The sequence below is a fragment of the Meles meles genome, chromosome 4 (genome assembly GCF_922984935.1).
Source record: "Meles meles chromosome 4, mMelMel3.1 paternal haplotype, whole genome shotgun sequence".
Classification (NCBI taxonomy): domain Eukaryota; kingdom Metazoa; phylum Chordata; class Mammalia; order Carnivora; family Mustelidae; genus Meles; species Meles meles.
The window spans coordinates 161,285,284-161,298,584 of NC_060069.1; the positions used below are offsets into that span (position 1 = coordinate 161,285,284).

At 61.1% G+C, this 13,301-nt stretch overlaps 1 protein-coding gene across 1 annotated transcript in view; it reads left to right on the forward strand.

The window, feature by feature from the left end:
• Positions 1–207: 207 nt before the first annotated feature.
• The window catches only part of UMODL1 (uromodulin like 1), a 57,053-nt gene continuing 43,959 nt past the window's right edge, over positions 208–13,301 (forward strand). The window contains exons 1-5 of the mRNA XM_046002702.1: positions 208–283; positions 3,633–3,875; positions 9,409–9,570; positions 10,489–10,607; positions 12,473–12,659. Coding sequence (XP_045858658.1) covers positions 208–283; positions 3,633–3,875; positions 9,409–9,570; positions 10,489–10,607; positions 12,473–12,659 — 787 coding nt within the window. The remainder of the gene's footprint in view (positions 284–3,632; positions 3,876–9,408; positions 9,571–10,488; positions 10,608–12,472; positions 12,660–13,301) is intronic.

A 13,301-nucleotide genomic window follows, 5' to 3' on the forward strand; every position in this document is an offset into this window, starting at 1 on the left:
GAATGGGCTGTGCCCCGCGGGTTTCCCGAGGGACACGGCCATGGTGGCGGCAGGTGTCAGCCAGCAGGCATAAGGGACTGTTCGTTCCCTCGGAGCACACGCCCTGAAGCCATCGCCTCCGGGCGCACCGGGAACAGCAAGGCCCTTTCTCCAGGCCCCTCTGCGGGGCTGCTCAGGGGAGACCCAGAGCCCTACCCTGGTCCGACCATGCTCAGGACCCTGCGGCTGGCCCTGCTGGCTCTGGTCAGCGCGGCGGGCCTGAGCCAGGCCAGTGGCTTCACAGGTGAGGGCTCGGAGCTTGGCGTGGGTGATGCCGGAGAAACGGGGGGTCCGGGGCACGGTTCAAGCACAGACTGTGAGTCAGAGGGTCTGGGGTGGCACCCAGAGCTCTGCATTTCTGCCGCCGGCACGGGCCGTGCCGAGGAGCGAGTTCCTAGAGAGTCCCAGTCAAAGTCTGCCAAGTCTCAGGTCTCGGAGCGTTGTGTCCCCAGCTGCGGGTAAGGGGAGGGAGACCCAGAGCGGGAAGGGACTCGCCCCAGGCCACACAGCCGGCAGCGGGCGGAATTTCCACCAGGGTGACCCTTGCCATGGGCCCTGGCTCCACCCTGCTTCCCCTGCCAGGGAGGCTCGGGGTCGCAAAGTGGACCCCAAGGGAGGGTCCCACCTCCCGTGTCCTCTTTGGTGCATGAAGGTGAAAAGTGGCCACCGGGGCGGTGAGGGACCCCGCGAGGTCGCCTGCCCAGACCGTCTGCCAGGCCCACGGTCCTGCTGAGAGCACGGCCGGTTTCTGAAGCCCCAGACTGCAGAGACCTGAGACCTTTACCATCATGTCCCTTTGAAATCTGTCCTACTCCGCTGGGAATTCGCACAAATCCACTCGGCTTCTACTGTTGGCTCAGTGAAGCCCGGTTTCACGTTTTTCCCGCGGCAAGCAGAATTCTGGTTGTGATTTCTTCCCTTTGCTTTTTCCTGCGCGATGGGTTCCATGTAAACCGTACAGCCTCGAGGAGCTCCAGCGGTCGGGAGGTCCCCCTCGAGCCCCTCGCTGTGCCCGTGGGGACCCGGGGAGCAGGGGCTCAGGGCGCTATTGGCGTCACCCAGCTTCCTGCCCTTCGTGCCGGGGACTGCCTTTCCAGGCACTGTTTCATTTACTGAATTCCAGGACGTAGTCAGCGTTTGACAGATGACAAGATGGGGTCGCCGGGAGGGCATGAAACGTGCTCAGAATCACACAGCCAGTAACTGGGGAGCCGGTGTGAATGGGGATCTTCTGACCCCAGGTCGCCCTCCCTCCTTACGGTTATTTCCCCCTCTGAGACCAGAGCCCAGGACCCCTGACTCCCACGCTGTGGGCTCCCTGAAGGACCCATAGAAAGGGAAGCTCTCCTCTGGGCTCCGCCGAGAAGCCAGGCTCGGAGAGGAACCGGTAGCCTCCCGAGCAATGCAAAAAACCAAAACGCACGGGTCCCAAACGCAGTTTCAGAGGAGGTACACGTGTGCCTGTGTGTGCACACGCGTGTGTGCGTGTGCGTGCAGCACTTTTGTGAGCAGGAGGGCTCTGCTGGCGCTCACTGGGGGGCCTTGTCGTGATCGGATGGAGACAGCAGCTCCCCAGGGCTGGGAACGTAACCTGCCTTCCTGGTTAGCAGCTCCTCTTGGTGAAGACGAGAACCACAGTCCAGAGCCTCCTTCTTAAATTCTCGGAGCAGGAAGCCTCGGGCTTTTTCTGTCCCACCCGCCTGCAGTGAGGGGCCATGCTCATGGAGTCCACTTCTCCAGTCCCTTCCCCACGTGACATCCAAGCTCCAGGCCGTTACCCGCTCCTCCCCACCCCGGTATGAGGGCCTCCCCATGTCTGGACGCAGCACCCCTTTGGTGAGGAGGGGAAGCCACCCATCTCCTCTCCTGGCAGCACTGCGCAGGGAGGCGGCCACGCGGCTCCCGTGGCTCCCGGGTGGCCTTGCTCTGCACGCCGGGATCCAGTTCCGTGTTCTGCGCAGAGTAAGGCTGTAGACCACTCCCCCCTTGTCAGCCCGGGCTGGGGGCTGGCTCCGCCCCACTTCTCCCTGGGGTCACCCACCAGCCCCCAGTCTTGCTCTCTGCATGCTCGGGGGAGGCTGTGAGGCCGAGGAAGGGGGTCCTCGGGGCGCCGTGCTGGAGTTGGCGATGCAGGTGATTTCTGCGGCCTGTCTCATAGCTCCTTCCAGAAGCCCAGCTTCTCCCGGGGTACACACTTCTCCCTGGGGTAACACAGTGCGTCCCCCGGGATGGCATCGTTTCAAAAAGCCGAGAGCTCAGAAGTTCCATATCTGATGGAACAAAGGACAGTCATACCATCCCTTCATCCAACACCAAGAGCCCACGAGTGCGCGGAGTCCCGGGGTGGCGGGGAAGCCTGACTTCCCTGGGGGTTTCCTGGGGCTTCCCTGACTCAGCACCACCAACTGGGGCTTTGGGGGCAGAGATCTGTCTCCTCCCAGCCCCAGAGCCCAGAAGTCTGAGATCGAGGCAGGGCTGGTTTCTCCTGAGGCTGGGACGGGGAATCAGCTCCGTCCTCTCCCTCAGCTTCTGGGGGTTTGCTGGCAATCTGGGTGCTCCTTGGTTGGGGGCGTTATCTCTCCGATCTCTGCCTTACGCCCTCCCTGCCTGCCTGTCTCTGTGTCTGAATTTCCCCATTTGTAAGGATGCCAGGCATAACAGATTGGGGCTCTACCCTAACGAGCTTTAAACTCATCTCAACTAATGATATCTGCAAACGCCTCCTTCCAGAACTTCAGCCCATGAGTTTTGGAAGCCTGGGTGGGGACGCAATTCTGCCCACGACAATCCCTGCTACACGAGGTGATGGAGGCTCTGTGGACAGACGGGATGCCCTAGGCCCCGGGCTGGTGAAGGGAGGGGGTGCCCCGGGGTCTTGAAAACCCAGTGATCAGACTGACAAAGGGCTGGGGGCCATGGGCGTCTGTGCACAGCAGCGGGGCTCCAGGTGAGAGACAGACCCAGTGGGCAGGTGGATGCTGTCCTCGGCGGGGCACCGTGCTCTCATCTCTGTCCATGGCTGCACGCGGCCGAGCTTTATCGTCTAGGAACTTCTCGTGTGTGTTTCAGGTGTTGCTTGTTCCACAAAAGGCTGCCGTTCCTGTCTGAGCCTGGCATGGGGCAGCCCTTCCCATTGCGTACTGAGGGGGTGGACGTATGTTCATTTCACGAGGACAGGCCCGAGGCTGGGGGAGATTCAGAGCTGCAGCCGGTGGGATGGGGGCACACAGAGCAGGAAGCGGGGATGCGAGCCCCAGAGGCTTTGTCCCTTTCCGCCACGTCTCTGGTGCACAGTCAGCGCCCGGGTGGTGGGAAGCATGGATGACCCCGGGGTTGGGGGCGAGCTCTGGGCTCTGCACAGGGACTTCTGAGCATGCAGGTCCCCGTTTACCCATGACTCCTCCAAGTTCATGCGATTGTCTGGTCTCTCAGCCGGCCGGTAGGCAGACACTGGTGGGGAGAAATTCGGGGGGGGAGGTCTCGTCTCCCTTCTCTTGCAGAACTAGAGGACGGGCCCAGAACCCCTTCTCTCGATTTGATTCCGGCGTTTTCTTCTTGGTTGTTTCCTCCATCCCTCCCCCACCCCCTCCTAGAAAAAGGCCTTTCCCTGCTGAGTTTCCAGCTGTGCAACTCCAGCGTGACCCGAATCGTCCAGAAGGTGGAGACCGTCCAGACATTGCACGTGACCTACGCCCCCTGCGGCGGGTGGATCCCGTGGAGACGATGCCCCAAGACGGTCTACAGGACCCGGTACCTGACCGTGGCTGTCCCCGAGGCCAGGAACCTGACCGACTGCTGTGTGGGCTACGAGCAGCTGGGCCTCTACTGCGTCCTGCGTGAGTCTGGGGTGGCCAGGGGGCGGGGGCAGGGGGCTCTCCCCTGGTGAGACTCCGGATGGGCACGGTTGGCACCTTGGAGCCCTTCGAGAACAATGATTCCCCAGCTAGAGCGAGCATCAGGGTCGCCTGGAGGGCTTGTCCCCGCGCAGGTCACTGGCCCAGCCCCTAATCCTGGGACCAGCGGCTCGGGGTGGAGTCCAAGTTCCCAGCGGGTCCTGAGGCTCTGGGGGTCCCCCCCGGGACCCCTGTTTTGGAGCAGTGGCTCTCAGGCCTGACTGCACACCGGAGGGCCCTGGGCAGCTTTAAAAACACAAACGTGCGGATGCGGTCCTCAGAGAAGGGGATGGAATTGGTCTGGGACAAAGGCGATCACTGGGCTTTGTTTTAAAGGTCTCGAGCGATGGGAACTTTAGCTGTTTGAGAACCAGCAGGCGGACTCTTCTGTACTGGGGAAGGTCTTTTCTTTTTAAAAGCTGAACGCTTCCTTCAACGGAAGTCCTCATCCGGGCGCCCATGGGTGAAAGAGGGAAAGGTCCCCGAGGCCCCTCCCACCGACCGTCCGGGGGCCCTGAGTCCTCTTTGGAAGATGCTTGGAGCAGGTGCCTGGGAGACCCGTGCGGCTGTGCCCAGCCAGAGTGTGAGGTCAGAGGGCTGGACTTTTTGCAACATTCAGGGCTCAGCCTCTCGCTATGGAGAGAACTTTCCAGAAGACCTCTTTCAGGGGAAAGGGTGCCTGTGTGTAGGCGTGGGTGGTGGTAGTGGTTAAATTTGAGTCAATATGAGATCAAAAATGAGTTTCTGAGCCGCCAAGAAGGTCTCCCTGCCCCCACCCCTGTCGCAGAGGGGAAGTAGGAAGGGTGTGGCTCCAGCTGAGTTTCCAGGGCCACCCCTAGAAAGGAGGGCTGCTGCTCCAGAGTGCACGAAGCACCGTCCGGTGGTCCAGGAGGGGCATCCCACGTGACCCATGCCCAGGCGGCCCGAGGCCAGGACACGGCACCCCAGCGCTGGCTGTCCTCTCCCCACCAGGCGGCTGCAGGATGCAGCGGTGCGGGCCCTGCAGAGGGCTGTGTGGGCTTGGCACACTGAGTCATCCCGAGCACAGCTTTCTCGGGCCCCCGAAGTGGCGTCACGGAGGACAGACGGCTGGCAGGTCCCACTGACCCCGCTCCGGGGGCTACACACAGGGATGAGCCATAAAATGACACCACTCTCACCAAGGCCACCACTGCCAATAAGAACCTCAGGGCTCACAGCCTGAGGCCAGCTCCGTGTCCCCACTGGTTCCCTGAGGGCACCCTTTCGGGGGGAGCTGTCCCCTGGGGTCCTGCCAGGGACTGGATCTAAGGTGTCCCTTCCTCTGCAGACACTGGCCTCCCTTTCCACTTTCCTCGTCTCCAAGGGCCATGTGCACCAAGGAAGGGCTGCCTGGGGGCTCCTCTCTTCCTAAGGGTGGTGGGGAGGACTCAGGCCACAGCACCGAGGTGTGGAGGGTCCAGACCCAGGGGTAGAAGGAGGGGGCTGCCCGGTCCTGTCCATTGGCCCCTGTGACGGCCGCTCGCTGCTGCTGTGAGGTCCCCTGTCCAGAGGAGCCCCCTGGAGCTCCTCACCAGCCCCCGCCCTGGAGCTCCTCACCAGCCCCCCCCCTGGAGCTCCTCACCAGCCCCCCCCCCCCCCCCGCCCCATGCTGACCGGTGCCTTTTGGTCCGGCCGCTGCCCTGTTGTGTGAAACCAGGGAATTCTCATGTGATGGGGAGGGTGAGTGTCCCCTCCCTGCCACCTGCTGCTCCTCTGTCCTGCCTTCCACAAGCCAGTCCCCAGGAAATGCCTCTTGGGGGACGTCATCTCCACTGTGGAGCATTGGCACCTTTAATGAGGAACTCACCAGGTGTGGAGAGGCCAGAACATTCTAGTTAGCGTCCCATGGGCGGGGCTCTCGGTGGGGGGGGTAGCTGAGGGGGATGGTGTGGCTGGTGACAGGAGGGCACGGCTGCGGCGAGGACCCCCTGGAGGACGACTGGCCCCCCCAGGGTGGCTAAGTGGTGTGGGGGACCTCCCTGGGCCTTAGAGAGTCATTCTAGTAGCCAGCTGTGTGGAGAGGAGGCGGCCAGGAGCCGGGAGGGAAGGAGGAAGGGATCTTTACTGACGACAGGCCAGCCAGGCGGGTTCCTGGTCCCTGATGGCCGGGAGCCGCCCACCACCACCCCGTGCAGACGGGGTCACAGATCAGGGGGCAGTGGGCAAGGACCTTGACCAAGGCGGCACAGACTCGGGCTGGGTCTCCCCAACCCATCTCAGATTCGGTTTGTGGCATTTGAGGAGGGGGGTGGGGGAGGGACCGCGGTGGGCGGGGCCCGGAGCTCGAGCCTCCTCCCCCAGGAAGGCCGCTGCTTGGTGCTGCCACAGGCCCTCACACGGGGCAGCACCAGCCTCTTCTCGCCCGTGCTCCTTAGATCAAAGCCCGTTTGTTCGCAGGTGCCCCGCGGGGGAAGTGTCTTTCAGGGCCCCGTCACCCGCTGCAGAATGAGACAGGGGCCAGTGCCTGTGGTAGCCACGGGCCACAGCCTGGGAATGTGGGGAGGACCGGAGGGCACAGGGCACTCTTCCCTGCCAGTGGGGGGTGAGCGGCGTCTCGGCAACGGTTTTCTGGTCTTCTCGGCTCCGAGTCTCATCCCAGGCAGCGCAGACCCGCAGACTGGCTGGCTTCTGTCCCCTCCCACTCGGCCACCGACCTCCTAAAAGCGGAAGGCAGTTACGAGCACCCATGTGATGTGCTCTGCAGTCTAGAGAGACGACTTTTTCCATTTTTTTTTTTTTTTAAGTCCACCACTGGGGAAACAATGACAAGTCATACGTTTACGTTACTTCAATGTCTCATCAGTACGATTACAAAAGTGAGTACATGAGCCCGGCAGGAAATCTGGAAACAGAAAAGAACGAAGAGAAATCAGCCGTAGGCCCGTGGCCCACGCACAACCCGTTGACATTCTCCTGAGCCCTGGGCAGAGGCAGGCGTTTCTAGAAACGCCTGCTCGCCCGGCCCGGGATTCCCGGCACCGTAGTCATCTGGAACGCGGTTCCTGCCGCTAGATGCTGTGCGCCGCGTGATTTAGCGGCCATATGCACTATGTCATCCGCGCGGATGCGGAAGCGTTGATGAGACGAGCCGCTCCCACTGGACGTCTAGCCGCTTCCAACTTTCCGTTAGAACAAGTACCGCCGTGATGAGGTCCGTGTGGGACACACATGGGGGGCACGCCAGGATGAGTCACTCGCGATGAGTTCCTAGGAGCATCTCAGCCGACACCCACCCACGGGGCTGACAGCCCTGGTTTCCGCGGGCTCCTCAGCTGGGCGAGCCCGGGACCCCACGGGGCCGGGAAGCTCCCCAAGCTGGTGACCAGGACCCCTCTGGGGCGGGAACGATGATCCCAGAGCCGGTCGGATTCCCAGCCCCGGGGACAGACGTCAGCTCCCGCCATCCGGACAGAAACCTCTGGGCCGTCGCGTTGACCTGGGACTGACCTTGGGTTGCCAGGCTGCTTCACTGTTTGTGCTGAGTTCGTGGAAGGAGAAGCAGATTTTTGACTTTCCACCAAGTTGGAACTGTCGGTTCTCTTGGGCTCTCAGTAAGCCGTCGGGCTCCAGGCACGCAGAGGACGCGCCAGCAGGCTCCACGTGAGGATGAACTTGAACTGGAAATTACTGCTGTTGTGATCGGGTGACCATTTTTGGAAGCCAGTTTTTCTCCGTGGCCTGTATTTTCATTGCACTGAAGTAAACCTCGTTTAGAGCAGTTGCAGATTTACGGAGAGGTGACAGGGAGGGCAGACGGTCCCTAAACGCCCTCCCCTCGCCCCAGCTGCGGGCACCTTTGCTTGCCATGACGCATCGCGCATCACCGTTAACTCAGCCTCACACTTTATTTGGATTTTACGTTTATTAAAAAAAATTTAAAAATTTAAAAATTTATTTATTTGACAGAGAGAGGCAGTGAGAGACAGAACACAAGCAGGGAGAGGGAGAGAGGGAAGCAGGCTTCCCGCCGAGTAGGGAGCCCGATTCAGGGCTCGATCCCAGGACCCTGAGATCATGACCTGAGCCAAAGGCAGATGCTTAACCCACTGAGCCACCCAGGCGCCCCTGGACTTGACTTTTCTCCCCCGAGTGTCATTTTTCTGTCCCGGGAGCCCATCTTATGTCTCATCTCATGTCTCCTTAGCCTGCTGGTTTTTGCGATGAGAAGGAAGGCCATGACCTTGAGGTCCTTGAGCGGTGGCCTTATAGGGAAGCTGGTGTTTCCCCCGCACGGGCTGCCCCCCACACCCATGCTCTATGCCCCAGAGCCAACCCCCACGTGGCAACGTCTCCAGGACTTCAGACGCTGGACCAGGCACCTGACTGGGAAGCGGCGAGGGGGCCACGGACAGCATAGAGAGGAGACGGCGTTGAGGCTGAAGGTCAAGCCCTCGCTCAGCAGGGTGGGCCACGCGGCAGGAGCTGGCCTGGCTCCGTGAGAAGAGTGAGGGCAGAGTCTCTGCCTCAGGGTGGTTTTGGCTTTCTTCTCCCTTCCTCTGTTGGAAGCAGTGAAGTCAGCTGCCCGGGCAACGTGTGCCCACACTAGCAGGGGCCCCACCTTCTGTCTGTCTGCGGAGACCTTGGGGGCCCCAGGGGGCAGTCTCTGGGACCGCAGCCCCTGCGGCTTCCCTTCCCCGTGGGACCCCACACATCCCCCCAGGGCCAACCTTTCGCACCCCTGCGGGATGTTTGCAGAGCGTGGTCCCCTGCCGACCTCTTCTGCTTTCCCTGGAGTCTGGAGAACCTGGAACGCTCTTCCAAAGGTCCGGCAGGGTGTGGAGCTTTACACCCCGGCTTCCCTAGGGTCCGTTTCTTCTCCTTGATCTTGAACTTTCCACCGACCTGAGCGCCAGCCCCATGCCTCCCGGCCAGTTTCCTTCAGCCCATGGATTCTCGGTATTTTCGCTGCATCTCAGTCCCCGAAAGCCCTTTTCTTCAAAAGCCCTTTTCTTCGAAAGCCCATCATGTCTCCGCCATCCCCAGGCCTAGTTTCTATAGGTCTGTGTGCATACTGGCCTCGTCCACTGGAATCTAAGTGCCCTGGAGGCGGGGACTTTGCCTCGGGACCACTGCTGGGTGCTGGGCACCTGGTGTGTACCCGGATCATAGTAGGTGCTCAATAAACACGGATTGAGTGAGCTAGCTATTGGGATACAGGGCCACAAAGTGGTCTCTAAGAGGGGAGCCCCTGCATCCGGCCTAGAAAGAAGGGGATCCCCAGCCCCCCAGCTCACACGGTCCTCCATCCGGGCAAGACGGTTAGACGACGTGAAAGTCAGAGCACACGGCCCCCGGGTGGCTGCTCTGCAGGACGTGCCAAGACGATGCCCAGCCCAGGACACGGCCCGTGAGCAGGTCATGCTGCGCGTCTCCAGGAGCCGCAGCTGGAATCCAGGGTCGGGAACACCGGGGCTTGCGGCCAGCATCACTGATTGCTAATCACTTCCCCCTCCAGCCCTGAATCGGTCCAGAGAGTTTGCCTCGAGACCTGGGGTCTGCCCGGTGGTGGGCACGGAAGCCCCTGCCTCGCCGTGCATGCTGGACACGGACTGCCCGGGACTTCGGAAGTGTTGCCCTTCGTCCCGGGGCCGCCACTGTGTGGCCCCCGCCCCCCGAGGTAGGGCTGAAGCCCTGGTGTGGGGGAAGGGCAGGGCGGGGGGTTTCCAGAAGCAGCAGCTCTGTTTTACAGAGAACCTGCAGCCGTGTGCCCGGGCGCCTCCCGCTCCTGGGAGATGTCTTTGTCCAAATCCGCCTTCTGACACTTCGATGGGGAGGACTGCTCGCGGGGCCTCCAAGGGAGGAGGACCTTCTTGGAAGAGCCGTGACTCCCATCTCCCCAGGGTGCCAGAGAAGCCCGGGGCTCGGGCTGGTGCCTGTCGGAACCTGAGCTGTGTCAGAGAGGGGAGATGTAAAGTTGGTGGCTGGGGCTTCCGCAGAGCCCCAGTTTGGCCCAGGAGCCTGGCCCTCGCTAGGCACCCGTCTGGTCTGGAAAGTTCTGCTCCTGACTCTGGGCTGCTCCCGGGAGAACGGGTTGGTCCAGGTGCAGAATGAGGGAAATATATATAAATATTGCAAATATATGTGATATATGTTATAAGGCTACGGTATCAATGTAGCGTACATTAGTATAGTATGAAGCCGCAGTATACACAATACAAAATATTACACTATGCATAATATATAATGTATAATTATATTATGTAAGATATTATTTATGTACAATATAGTACATATAATATGATGCATATGTATACTATAAATGTACAGTATGTTATGGATAATAATAACATAATATAATATACGCTATATACGTAGTATATACTATACGTACTATATACAGTAGTATCTGATGTGCGTTACACACAGTAATGTATCACACAGCGTGTGTAGGGTTACATATATTGTAAGAGAAGGGAGGGGGGCTGGTGGGGGAAGTGTCCCACGCTGTCCCCGGTGGCAGATTCCTGTAGGTGAGCCTCAGTTGGCCCCCGCCTGCCCCAGATCCGTAGCTCACCAGAAGCATGTCCTCGTGCAGATCCGGACAGCCCAGTGACCTTCTGGTACCAGGTGACTGTCCTGGTGAAAATGGACTTCAGGGAGCTCGAGAAGGTGGACCCCAGGCTTCTGGACCACGTGCGGCTTCTACACTCCATGGTAGGTGAGGAGGACAGGCACTGGGCGGGAACCGAGGGTCGGGTGACCCCAACACGGCTGACTCTGAACCAGACGTGAATTCTTACTTTATAAAAACCAGCCTGAAAGGGGCAGGGTTTATGTGCAGTAGAACGGACAGACGGCGGCTGACGGCGCGCTGTGTTCCGAGGTGGTGGCGTTCTGAGCTAGCCCGTTGCCCTGCGGGGTGCGGCACCCGTCATCTCTGTTTCAAGAGAAGGGTGCCGCGGTGTAGACGGCGCAGGCCGCAGCGCTGTGCCTTCCCTAACCTCCCTCGAGCCCCCACCGCATGGAGGTCGGCGGGCCTCATGGATGTGCCGGGCGGAGGCCTCTCGCTGCTGGGGTTTCTACGCTTTGGCACGAGCCGCATTTGGGTTTGGGGGCTCTTCCCTGTGGGGGCTGCCGTCATCACAGGATTTCCACGCACAGGAAGCCAGAAACACGGCCGCTGTGACCACCAGAACTGTCTGTAGATGTGGCCGCACGTCCCCAGAGGAGCCACACCAGGCCTGGGGGAGCGGCCCCGCAGTGGACATGGCCCCGCAGGACCTTCCATGGGAGCCTCCCCGCGCTGCCCAGAGACCCCTGGGCTGGGAGCCCTGCGGCGGTCGGGGCTTGGCTCCTCGTCACCGCCCGGTGGCTTTCCCGGGGACAGTCTGGCCTCAGGGCCCGCTTTGTGGGCGTGTGACCTGTGCTGTCACCCCGCGATAGAAAGGCCTCACCCTGGGCTGTCTGCGTGGCCCACGGGCGGGCACAGCCCCAGTACAGACGGCACTCACGTTCCCTGTGTCTGGGCCGTCTGGGACAGCAGCTAGCCTGGGGTTCCTACACGTCACCTTCCCCTGGCAGCCTCCTTAACTGTCCCGGCTGGGAGGGGTTTGTCTTTTTTGGCTTGCTGAGGGGCTGGGGCTGCCCGGCTGGCCGGTGAGAACATGGTTCTAACGACTGCCTGGCAAATCCCGACACGGCCGCTCGTCGCTGTGTGACCTGGGGCGAGTTGCTTCACCTCTCTGGGCCTCAGACACCTCCATGAAATCAGAGTCATCATCCTCCTGCCTGAGACGGGGGCTCTGGGGTTCACGTAAGGAGCTTACAGCGGTGCCCACGATGTAGGGTCTGAGTTGTGGTTGTTGGTATTTCAAATTGTATCATCCGGGTTCCCCCCTTTCCCCTTCATGAGTGTGGGTGTTGCTCCTGCAGGGGTCCTGCCTCCCATGGGCTCCCGCTTTGGCTGGCGCTGGGCACCCCGACTCCGGGATTCCCACGAGGCCGGAGCCAGGGGCGCGCTGTTCTGCCTCCTGCAGGACCAGCCTTGTCTCCGCGTCCCCCCCACCCCCCAGGAGAAGGGGGGAAGCGAGGTGTGGCCAGGGCGGGCTCCTGCCGAGGCCTGCGAGGGAAGGTCTGTCCCGGACCCAGTTCCTGAGCGTGTGGGGTCTCTGTCTGTGGCTGGGGTTCTTCTTTGTGGCAGGACACGAGTCGTCCTGGACAGGGGCCCACCCCAATGACCGCCCGGTAACTAACAACACTGGCAATGACCAAATAAGGTCCCATTCCGAGGTTCTGGGGATCGGGACTTCAACACCGGGTTCTTTGAAGGGACCGGAATTCAACCCACGACAGTGCGTTTGCAGAAGTGTTCATGGCCTGGGCTGTAGGACTTTTACTGGGATGACGACCAGTAGAGGCACGAGGCAGAGGGTCTTTCCCGAGGAGCAGCACGGCGTGCGCTCGCGTGTGCGTGTGCGAGTGTGTGTGTGTGCACCTGTGTGTGCTTCTCCGGGCCTCAGTCTCCCCGTCTGTCGGATGGGCGCCCGTCCACGAGTGACGCTCTGACTCTGGCCTCCCAGGTCACCAGTGCCTTGCAGCCGCTGCGTCCCGCTGTCCACCACCTGCAGTCAGCCCGCGGGGACACCTCGCTCACGGTGTCGCAGCTGCTCCTGGGCCTGCCGCGGCCGGTGCCCGTGGCCCGGGTCTCCGCGATGCTGGACGAGGTCGTGAAGCGCGTCTATGAAGTGGTTGACATCCAGGCGCAAGGTGCCATTTCCCCTCCGTCCTCTCCGGGGTGGTGGGGGCGGGGCAGTGGGGGCGGGGGCGCGGCCCTGCAGGAAGGACAGGCAGGTGAGGGGAGGTCTGACCTGGACTCAGCTCATTTGGGCCCAAACCAAGTCGAAACTCTGAGCTCCAAGGTGAAGGTTTGAGGGGTTTTTTGGTTTTTGTTTTCCTTTTTAAAGATTTATTTATTTATTAGAGAGCGAGCGAGCACAAGCAGGGTTGGGGGCAGAGGGAGGGGGGTTCTTTAAGCCGACTCTCCTCTGAGCAGGGAGCCCGACACGGGGCTTGACCCCACAACCCTGAGATCATGGCCTGAGCCCAAACCAAGAGTCAGACGCTCCACCGACTGCGCCACCCAGGCACCCCGAGAAGGGTTTTGCACCCACATCAGCCTTCCCTTGGCTCGCTCCCTCCGGGTCCCCTCCACACCCTGCAGCACCGGTGAGCAGGTCCCGGAACAACTGAGTCATGGCTATCGCTTCTGCTCTTGGGGTGCTCACCTGCCCTCTTGCCGTCCTCCACCTTCACCAAAGACTCCCTCGGTCCTGGGAGGTCGGTTCAGCAGAACCGCACAGTACGAACTTGGTAAACCACACAGAGCTGGAGTCCTTTCTGGAAGGAGTT